The 11671-nt window shown below is 47.1% G+C and overlaps 1 protein-coding gene across 1 annotated transcript; it reads left to right on the top strand.

Moving 5' to 3' along the window:
* Positions 1-4305: 4305 nt before the first annotated feature.
* On the top strand, positions 4306-10566 carry LOC148506354 (E3 ubiquitin/ISG15 ligase TRIM25-like). The gene is made up of 2 exons (XM_088446844.1): positions 4306-4430; positions 8143-10566. Exon 2 carries the CDS (start codon positions 8144-8146, stop codon positions 9713-9715), a length of 1572 nt encoding a protein of 523 aa, XP_088302970.1. The 5' UTR covers positions 4306-4430; position 8143; the 3' UTR covers positions 9716-10566.
* The last annotated feature ends 1105 nt before the right edge of the window (positions 10567-11671 follow it).

Genomic DNA, 11671 nt, shown 5'->3' with positions numbered 1-11671 from the left:
AACCAATCCAGATCCAAAACACGAAGAAAGATCCAGATCCAAAACCAAAACACAAAACACGAAAAGTGGCCGGTGCACACCCCTAATAAAAGCCCCCCAGCAGCCATTAAAGGGGGGGTCACTGTGGTAGCAGTGTGGCTATAGGAGCCATTCCTGTAGGATAGGGATGGACGGCAGCTGAGAGTCTGATAGCTGCAATAGCAAAGTCTGTATATTGCTGTCCCATGTGATAGAGAAGGGGAGCAGAGAGAGGCAGACTGTGTATGAGACACTCTGTATATTGTCTTAGAAGAGACAAAGGAGAGGCAGAGTGCAAAAGAAGTTATGTGAGATGTGTGTGAAGCTGTGGAACTACAGGCACCAGCCAGCAAAGGGCTAGGTGGACCTGCACATATGAAGTGGAGAACTACAGGCACCAGCCAGCAAAGGGCTAGGTGGACCTGCACATATGAAGTGGAGAACTACAGGCACCAGCCAGCAAAGGGCTAGGTGGACCTGCACGTATGAAGTGGAGAACTACAGGCACCAGCCAGCGAAGGGCTAGCTGGACCTGCACATATGAAGTGGAGAACTACAGGCACCAGCCAGCAAAGGGCCAGGTGGACCTGTGTGGGTAAAATGCAAAGCATTCATTGTGACTATGCTTAAAGACTGTGCTGGTGAAGAAGAGGGTGATGTAATGTAACCATATCCATAAGATTGTCATATACCATCTGACATGCCAAGTATATGAGCTGGAGGGAGAGGAGAAGCTGCTGTAACCATATTCTTGTCCTGTAAAGTCATGTGCAGGAGGAGAGAAATAAATTGGTTTATTTTTATAAGAGAAGGTCTGGCGCCCAAGTTATTCAATAGAACTGTTGTTGCATGTGTCTATCTATACCTGTATCTATATGTGTGACTGTTATAAAGCCTGCATGGGCAGGGACCCCCTTCTCAGGTATTGCCCACACCCTGGAGAGCTAGCCTGAGGCAATAGGAGGTGTATCACTCCAAATGCACCTATGTACCACACCGCACACTGAAGGGGGGTTACATTTAAATCAGGCTCCGGGGGAGACAGTTGTTGTCCTTGGGATGAAAAAGCCCATCACGGTCATGCCTGGGCAGAAGACCAAACATTCCACCTCTTTGGTCTGGCAATATTTCTATCCAAATCTGAACAACAACTGTCTTGCCATATGTACCATATGTAAAGGTGAAATAAGTAGGGGTAGGGATGTTAACCAACTAGGAACATCCTCCCTTATACGGCACCTGCAGCGTGTTAATAAAAAGTTACTGTCAAGTTCAGAAACTTTGGCTAAGACCGTAAGCAGTCCAGGGACACCTAAATCCCTTTGTCCTGTTGTATCCAAGCGTCTGCAAACCACAACTCCCTCCTCGTCAATTTCCTCCTTAGTCAGGATCGGAAGTAGTCCTGTAGGCCATGTCACTGGCATGACTGACTCTCCTATCCGGGATTCCTCCGGAGGACCCTGCATTGCTACGCCTACTGCTGCCGCTGCTGCTGTTGCTGCTGGGAGTCGTTCATCATCCCAGAGAGGAAGTAGGAACACCACTACTTTTACTAAACAATTGACCCTCCAACAGTCCTTAGCGAGGAGGATGAAGTACGACAGCAGTCATCCTGAAGCAAAACGTATAACTGAGGCCTTGACTGCTATGTTGGTGTTAGACGTGCGTCCGGTATCCGCCATTAGTGCAGTGGGATTTAGACAATTGATGGAGGTAGTGTGTCCCTGGTTCCAAATCCCGTCTAGCTTCCACTTCACTAGGTAGGCGATACCGACACTGTACAGAAATGTCAAAAAAGTGTCCTCAGTGTCCTGAAAAATGCGGTTGTACCCAATGTCCACTTAACCACGGACATGTGGACAAGTGGAACAGGGCAGACTAAGGACTATATGACTGTGACAGCCCACTGGGTAGATGTAACACCTTACGCAGCAACAACAGCAGCATCACCAGTAGCAGCATCTCAGAAATGCCAGCTTGTTCCAAGGCAGGCTACGCTGTGTATCACCGGTTTCAACCTCTTAGAGAAACTGAGGGAAATCATCACCCAGTGGCTTACCCCACTTAGACTCTCCTGGGGATTTGTGATATCTGACAACGCCACCAATATTGTGCGGGCATTACATCTGGGCAAATTCCAGCACGTCCCATGTTTTGCTCACACAATAAACTTGGTGGTGCAGAATTTTCTGAAAAGCGACAGGTGCGTGCAGGAGACGCTTTGGGTGGCCCGAAAAATTTCTGGCCACTTTCGCCATTCAGTGACTGCGTGCCAAAGACTTGAGCACCAGAAAACACTCTTGAACCTGCCCCGCCATCACCTGAAGCAAGAGGTTGTGACGCGGCGGAACTCAACCCTCTATATGCTTCAGAGGATGGAGGAGCAGCAAAAGGCCATTCAAGCCTATACATCCACCTATGACATATGCAAAGGAGGGGGTATGCACCTGACTCAAGTGCAGTGGAGAATGATTTCCGTGTTGTGCAAGGTTCTCCAGACCTTCGAACTTGACACACGTGAAGTCAGTTCAGACACTGCCAGCTTGAGTCAGGTCATTCCCTCATCAGGCTTTTGCAGAAGCAGCTGGAGAAAGTGAAGGAGGAGCTAAGATGGAGCGATTCCGCTCGGCATGTGGGATTTATGGATGAACCCCTTCATTCGCTTTGCCAGGATTCCAGGGTGGTCAATTTGTTGAAATCAGACCACTACATTTTGGCCACTGTGCTCGATCCTAGGTTTAAAGCCTATGTGGTGTCTCTCTTTCCGGCCGACACAAGCCTGGAGAGGTGCAAAGACCTGCTGTTGAAAACACTGTCAGCTGAAGCGGAACGTGACACGTCAACAGCTCCTTCTTCATTTTCTCCCGCAACTGGGGCTGCCAGGAAAAAACTTAGGTATCCTAAGCAACCCGCTGGCGGTGATGCAGGGCAGGCAGGACCAAGTTTGGACATCTGGTCCGGACTGAAGGACCAGGCAACAATTTCTGACATGTCTACTGTCACTGCATATGATACTGTCACCATTGACAGAATGGTGGAGGATTACATCGGTGACAGCATCCAAGTAGGCATGTCAGACAGTCCGTACCTGTACTGGCAGGAAAAAGAGGCAATTTGGAGGCCCCTGTACAAACTGGCTCTATTTTACCTGAGTTGACTCCCTCCAGTGTGTACTCTGAAAGAGTGTTTAGTGCAGCCGGGAACCTTGTCAGCGAAAGGCGTAGGAGGTTGCTTCCACAAAATGTGGAGAAGATGATGTTCATAAAAATTAATTATCAACTCTTCCAGGGAGACCAACCTTCAGAACGTACAGAGGGACCTGTGGTGGTGGATTCCAGCGGGGACGAGTTAATAGTCTGTGAGGATGAGGATGTACACACTGAAGAGGGTGAGGAATCGGTGGATGAGGAGGATGAGGATGACATCTTGCCTCCGTAGAGCCAGTTTGTGCAGGGACAGATTAATTGCCAGCTTGTTTTGTGGGGGCCCAAACGAACCAATAATTTCAGCCACAGTTGTGTGGCAGACCCTGGCGCTGAAATGATTGGTTTGTTAAAGTGTGCATGTCCTGTTTATACAACATAAGGGTGGGTGGGAGGGCCCAAGGACAATTCCATCTTGCACCTCTTTTTTTTCTTTGCATTATGTACTGTTTGGGGCCTAGTTTTTCAAACTGCCATCCTGTCTGCCACTGCAGTATCACGCCTAGATGGGTCACGTGTTTGTGCCACCCACTCGTATAGCTTAGCATAGTCATCCAGCTACCTCGGTGCAACCTTTTGGACATAAAAACACTATTGTGAGGTGTGAGGTGTTCAGAATAGACTGGAAATTAAGGTTATTGAGGTTAATAATAGCATAGGAGCAGAAAAACCCACAAATTTTGTGATTTTAGCTGTTTTTATGCTTTTTTTAAAAAAAAATACAGATCCAAAACACAAAACCCAGAACCCAAAACACGGAAGAGTGGTTTTGGCAAAACCAATCCAGATCCAAAACACGAAGAATGATCCAGATCCAAAACCAAAACACAAAACACGAAGAAAGATCCAGATCCAAAACCAAAACACGAAAAGTGGCCGGTGCACACCCCTAATATATATACATTTTCTTTTATTACTGATTTTCTTTATCATTAAGTATATATTTCTGCATAAAGTCTTCCCCTTATGCATTGCAATAGTTTTCAGTTCATAATGTAATGCAGTAAAGAGTTAAGTCAGAAAGTTAGGACATATATAACACTTGTTCCACCTCACCCTGAAACACACACAGCTGCTCCTCCTCCCCCCTGACACACACCATAGTTGCCAAGTCCTCTTATAACAAGCAGAATTGGGCTTGGTTTTTTTGCAAGTTGCTTGTTGCTTGTTTTTGGGCTTGTTTATATTGTGTACAAGGCACCCCTGGAGGTAAGTAAGTGTGTGTGTGTGATTTGCACTGGTAGTGACTGAGGGAGGGGGGAAGGTTGTGTCTGGGGAATAGAGGGCTGTGGACAGGGTGAAGTTGGAGGGGGCAGGCATGAAGGAGAGGTAAACTAGATGACAGAAATGAGGCAGGTACATGGGGGTGAGTTAAAATGACTCAGGGGCCTATTCATTAAACCTAAAAATTCTCTGGAGATAATTAGGTTTAGAACTCGCATGGAGTTCTACCTAATTATAGGTGGAATTCATCATTCCACCTCTCCATAAGTATCTATTCCGAAAAGCTGTCATTTTTGCGATGACAGCTTTTCGGGAAATAGATACTTTTCCCTGCCTACACTACATACATGCCTACCCTCCCGGTTTTCGCGGGAGGCTCCCGATTTTTCGGGTAACCCCCCGCACCCCCGGAAGGGTAGGTATTTCTCCAGCATTCTGCCCACTTCCTAGTGAAGTGGGCAGAATTAGGAGAATACCCGCGGCAATCGCGGGTCTCCGTGAAGGGGGCGGGGCTTAAGCTGTGATTCTGCATGAATCACAGCATTTGGCCCCACCCCCTATGTAAATTGTGCCCAATCGCGGCAATTTTACCGCGAGGGGGCGGGGCTTAATGACGCGAATCATCAAGCCCCGCCCCCGTCGGCCCCCTGCTGCATCTCTTACCCGGGCTTCTCCCGGGAAGAGAATGTTAAAGGTAGGCAACCCTGCTACACTACCTTATCGCATCTGGAAACAGTGCTGCACATGCGCTGTTACATCTGTAATACCAGCACATGCGCAGCACTGCCTACAGATGCGTTAAGTTTGTGTACCCCCCCTCCCCCCTCCGCTCACCTTCCCCCCCCCCGACTTACCTGTCCGTGCGGCAGCCTCCGGCTCCGTCCTGCTGGTCTGTCATGTGGTTTCCCAGCAGACCACATGACAGATTAGAAAAAAAAAAAAAACTTTTTTTTTTTTGTCTAAACTTTCTTGTGCTCTGCTGGGGAGCACACATGACAGACCAGCCTCCGGAGCCTGAGGACGGAGCAGAGCGCCGGAGGGACTCATCGGGGGACCTGCACAAGCGGATACAGGTAAGTCGATTCTGCTAGAAAACAATAATCGGAAATGAAGGCGCTGTGGTTAAATGATGTATGATGTTGTCAATCTACCTGCTGCTCTCTAAAAAAGTGATGACTAGTCACTTTGGTGGGTAACCCAAAAAGATAAAAAAGATGTGAAAGCGCAATGAGATATAAAAATTAAATAATAGATAATTTAATAATAAGGATGTGATGTATGGAAAATTGGTAAAAAAAATAGTACTATATCACAAAGAATTAATAAAAACACAGAATATACTATGAAAAGACACTAATAGCATCAAATATATACATAAATAGAATACACATGAAATACTGAATGTACAGATAAGTAGTAGGTAATGATTGTATTTCTGTCTGTGAGACAGAATGAAGTAATTAACCCAATTAATAAAATAGAACCAATGGAAATATTCTTATGGGACAAAATGAAATAATAGTCTCGGATGATATAGAAAAAGACAATAAGAATGCTCCTGTAAAAGGTAAATTAGCGTTGGTATTGTGCACAATACAGGCTAACCTTAGAGAGACTTCACTGAAACACAGAGGGCAGTGTCCGGAATGCCTCTCTGCAGGGCCGCAACTAGGGGGGGGCTAGAGGTGCACGTGCATCAGGAGGGAATTGCAGGGGGGTGAAAATGCAGACTCTGCCATCTGAAAATGGCCGCCGCCGAAGAGGAGACTAATGCTAGAGGTCCTTACTGGACCTCTAGCGTCTGTCTCTTCCTTGGCGGCGGCCATTTTTGGATGGCCGTTTTCAGCAGATTCCATGCGGACTAGCCATCCGCATGGACTCTGCTGAAAACGGCCATCAAAAAATGGCCGCCGCCAAGGAAGAGACAGATGCTAGAGGTCCTACTGGACCTCTAGTGTCTGTTAGCAGAGCGCAATGCACACAGCGTTCCCAGAAGTGCCGGGAACGCTGGCGCTGCAGGGAGTGGATGCTGAAAGCTGCATCTTCTCCCTTCAAACCCCCCTGGCAACGAGCATAAACCCCCCTGGAAACGAGCATGGAACCCCATGGCAACGAGCATGGAACCAGGGACGTCTGAGTAATGCACTACCTTATGGAGGAGCAAGGACAAAATCAAGGTACGGGAAGGGAGGGGGGCGCAAAATTGCTGCCTTGCATCGGGTGACAGATATCCTAGTTTCGGCCCTGCTCTCTGGTATATATCTCACCGACCAAGGAATGATCCGGCCTCCTACCAATGTAGGTGAATGAATGTTAAGTGCGGTGACAGGAGAAGTTGGATGCGGAGTAACCGCTGGTGTGAGGCCGCTATGAAAAGATCTGAGGACTGGTCTCTGCCCGTCCTGTGAGCGGCAATGGCTATTCGTAGCTTCTGCTGTCGGCTGTCGGGACTCCGTGTGCAGGAGAACCAGGGGGTCAATGCGCCCAGTCTCAGCTGATGAACGGCCGTGATGGAAAAGGGCCGTGCTGACACACTCTGACCTCCGTCAGATGGTTGGATCGGGATAGTTCAAAGTCACCATATAAATGCTCTAATAGATGCCGTATGGTACTGTGTAGGTGGTCGTGTGGAATCAATAAATGGGTGTGGAACAGAAGTGGTCTAACGCGTTTCTCAGCCTTTAAACGTCCAGCCATTTCCTCAGAGACAATGAGTCGATTCTGCTATTCGCCACCTCACAGTGGCGAATAGTAACTGCATCAAATTCCGAAAATTCATAATTTTCGGAATTTGATGAATACCACAATTTCCACATCCCCATACTAATGTAATAATGTACTAATGTATGGGGAGTGTGGAAATTAACGCAGGGGAACTTAGCAAGGAGATATCAGTGATATCTCCTGTGCTAAGTGGCTACATGAATACCAAAATAACGTTATTTAAGGAAAATGTCCTTAAAAACGTTATTTTAGTGTTGATGAATAGGCCCCATAGGCTGTTAAAAAGAGGGGATAATGGAATTAGACAGGTGACAGGAATGAAGGAGGTAAGGAAGAAGGATGAGAGAAATGCGGAGAAGAAGAGTCAGGTAAAGGAAAGGTGGGTACACACTAGATGATATGTCGCCTGATCCTGCTGATTGGGCTGACATATCGTCCATATCGGCCAGTGTGTACCCACTATGCGTGACCCTGCGCTTGTTCCGTCAGCCTGCATGTAGGGCTGATGGAACGACCCAGATGCTGACGCTGGCATGGTGGATGAAGCTGGTGCCCGACATATCGGACGTTTGGTCACCACATCGTGCATTATGTATCGACCGCCTGATATATATTGCGTGGTCGGGCGTCGCATCACTGAGTACACACATCGGCAAGTGTGTACCCAGCTGAAGACTGGCAAGGAAATGAGGTATGAAAAGAGGGAGGAGGTAGCAATATGGAGGCTGGTGTAGAGGGAGAAAAGCAATATAGGCAGATAATAAGGCTGTGCATACACTAACATATTTAGGTTAGAGAAGAGGGGGAATAAAGGAAGTTAGGCAGGTAGAGAGTGAGGACAAAAAGACACCCCCATAAATTGGTCTTTTTTGGATTGGTTTGGGCTTGTTTTTTACTTATAGGTTGCTTGTTTTCCATTTCAGAGTTGGCAACACTGACACACACTAGTTTCACTTTCTCTCCTTTATTCCAGAATGGCGTCTGCAGACCTGAGAGAGGAGCTGAGCTGCTCCATCTGCCTGAGCATTTATACAGACCCTGTATCCCTGAGATGTGGGCACAGCTACTGCCGGCTCTGTATTGTGAGTGTGCTGGATACACAGGAGGGGGCTGGGGGCTATTCCTGCCCGGAATGCAGAGCAGCGTATCAGGAGCGCCCAGCACTGGAGAAGAACAGGAAGCTGAGTAACATAGCAAAGCATTTTCTCCTCCCTCCACTGCACTTGGATGAATCTGAGGTCTCCTGCATGTATTGTTTCCAGGCTCCTGTACCAGCTGTGAAAACCTGCCTGCAGTGTGAGACCTCCCTGTGTGAGGACCACCTGACTGTGCACAACAAGTCCCTGGATCATGTCCTCATTGACCCAACGTCAACCCTGGAGAACAGAAAATGTCAGACTCACAAGAAACTTCTTGAGTACCGTTGCTGTGAGGACGCTGCCTGTATCTGTGTCTCCTGCTTTGTGACAGGACCACACAAAGGGCACCAGGTGGAGTCACTGGATGAGGCCATCAGGGTGAAAAAGAAGAAATTGAGAGAACGTCTGGAGAATCTGACCTCAGAGACTGGAGATATGGAGAAGAGAGTCCACAGCCTGCGGGCCCACAGGAGAAAGGTGCAGGAGAAAGTGGCTGGTGCCACAGAGAGAGTCACTGTCCTGTTTATAGATCTCAGGAAGCAGCTGGAAGACCTGGAGACCCAAGTCCTGAGTGAGATCTCCAGGCAGGAAAAAGAGATCTCCTTAGGAATCTCTGACCTTATCCAGCAGCTGGAAACACAGAAGGACGAGCTGATCAGGGAGATGGGTCACATTGAGGAGCTGTGTAACGTGACTGACCCACTAATTGTCTTACAAGATGGAGAATCCCACAGAGGTGATTTAGATAATTTGGGGAATATTGAAATGACAGCCACACAAGGTGATGATGAGAAGGACTATGATGACAATGTGATCAGAATAATCCTACACACAGGGTTCTCTGAGCTATTTGTGGGTGCAAGAAACAGATTCTCTGTGCCAGAGGCTGCTGATCTATCACTGGATATAAACACAGCCGCTAATAGTGTTATTGTCTCAGGAGACCTGAAATCTGCCTCTTGGAAGAAAGCACAGAGTTGTCGTGAGGAAACGCCAGAGAGGTTTATGTCATTCTGTCAGGTTTTAAGTAAAAATGCTTTTTCCAAAGGACAACATTACTGGGAAGTGGAGGCCAGTAGCTCGTTATACTGGATGGTAGGGATGGCCTGTGCCAGTATAGACCGCAAAGGAAACGGTTCCAAGATAGGAAGTAATACCAAGTCCTGGTGTTTGAACAGAGCTGATAATTGTCACTTAGTGATACATAACTCAGTGTCCACCAAGATATATCCGGAGTCTGCCGTGTGCAGATTAGGAATATACCTGGACTATGAGGCCGGGCGTCTGTCCTTCTATCAGCTGTGTGACCCCATCAGACACTTACACACCTTCACCGCCACCTTCACTGAGCCCCTGCATGCTGCCTTTCTGGTATGGCAGGATGGCTGGGTCAGGATAAAATGCTAGATACATTCATGAGCTAATGCGCCTTACGTCAACTTTGATTTATGGTGTTATATCTATTTGCCTTCCGGCAACCTTTTCTAAATAGTTTTCTATTATTAGCAGTTTACTGTGCTTTTCATTCATGTATTTGTATCATTAAACAGAAATGTGTTTTTTTAATTGCACTAAGATAACATACAGCGCTGTTCTCTGGATTACAGGCAAAGCGCAGAGCTGTCATATATAGACACAATGGAAATTAATAACTTTGCTGTGGGGGGAAAAAGGGCAATGGATTTAGAAAAAGTTGCAGGATGGCACAACCAAGGAATTACAGTAAATGCATCTAAATGTGGCCTCCATGTGTCTCAGATTTCTTTAGGGGCCTATCCATTACACGACTTCTGGCACGATCTGACCAAAACCAGGAGATTTTGGTCGCATCGTACAGAATGTCGGGTAACGGATAGCCGGCAAGGACCAGTGATGTGCATGCACGCTGGGTCCTTGCCGACCCCGATTATCTACTGAACATGCCCGTCAACCTGACGACGATCGTCAGGTTCGGCATGTTCAGTGATAGGGAGGTCAGACTCCTGCACTGAATGACGTTCAGTGAACGCCGTTCAGTGCGGGCACCGCACCTCGGCGACCTGAAGGTCTGAACGCTAGTCGTTCAGTCTTTCAGGTCACCTAGTGGATAGACCCCATTAGTCGCTATAGTATTTTGCACTGTAAATGATAAGATGAGAATGTACACGTTACAAGTATGTATGGGGATTATAGGTGTGGCGGGACTAGACTGTTACCACTGAGACTACTGCATTGGTTTGGTGCTCAAGAGGAAATAAAGATGGAGAATATACATTTAACATGGGTGTTGTAGTGTTTTGGGGGCTTAGTCATGATAATTATCGGGATCCGAACAGACCCAGATAATTAACATTCTAACTCGCCGCTGCTACCGACACAAATCATCATTCGGAGCAGTGACGGGACTGCGCAAGCGCAACCTACAGGTCACACATGTGCACTAGAGCCCCGACGTCTGGCAGAAGGAGCCAGACATGGGCAGAGGGATCCAAAAAGATCCCTCATCGCAACCCGGACCTCCTTCCCATAGAGAAGGAGCAGGGTGAGCGGTTAGTATGGGGGCATTTGCCATCTGAAGATCTGAAGATGACGAATACTCCCCCTGTCAAGCTCCTAAAATAATATATTTTCGGAGCTTGATGAATTCTGTCCCCATACTAGTGTATTGGGACAGCGGGCCATTCTGCAAAAGGAAGGTAAGTAGGAGATATCTGTGATACTAGTGTATGGGGACAGCGGTCCATTCCGCCAGAGGAAGATAAGTAGGAGATATCTGTGATACTAGTGTATGGGGACAGCGGGCCATTCCGCCAGAGGAAGGTAAGTAGGAGATATCTGTGATACTAGTGTATGGGGACAGTGGGCCATTCCGGGAGAGAAAGGTAAGCAGGAGATATCTGTGATACTAGTATATGGGGACAGCGGGACATTCCGGGAGAGGAAGGTAAGCAGGAGATATCTGTGATACTAGTGTATGGGGACAGCGGGTCATTCCGTAAAACTAAGGTAAGTAGGAGATATCTGTGATATCTTCTGCTTAACCTTCTTGATGAATGGCCTGATAACTTAGTTTGATTTTTACAATTGTGAAAATCAAGTGATGATGTGCTATAAAAAGGAGTCCAGTTACTGCTCTGGATAATAATGAAAATTTGGTTTTCACAAAAAATAGGACTATTGGCCGTGAATCCTAGAATTGTGTCAGACTGTGTGTAATGTATTTGGTTAGTACATTGAGGAGAGTTTCCTGATAATGTTTTGGAGTAAATGTCGTCTGTCTCGCTAATTAGATCAAAGTGAGTATGGTTAGTATCGGAAATGGGGATAAACAAACAAAATTGTGAATCAGTGTGACCTGCGTATAGTGATCAGTGTGCATCAGTG

Source organism: Taudactylus pleione, unplaced genomic scaffold (genome assembly GCF_031769625.1).
Source record: "Taudactylus pleione unplaced genomic scaffold, aTauple2 ptg000407l, whole genome shotgun sequence".
Classification (NCBI taxonomy): Eukaryota; Metazoa; Chordata; class Amphibia; order Anura; family Myobatrachidae; genus Taudactylus; species Taudactylus pleione.
The sequence above is the reverse complement of the archived record's forward strand: the minus strand, read 5'-3'. Positions and strand labels throughout refer to the sequence as shown.

What these genes read in the sequence shown, in the direction of transcription:
- LOC148506354 (XM_088446844.1), top strand. Translation starts at nt 8,144, where the DNA reads ATGGCGTCTGCAGACCTGAGAGAGGAGCTGAGCTGCTCCATCTGCCTG.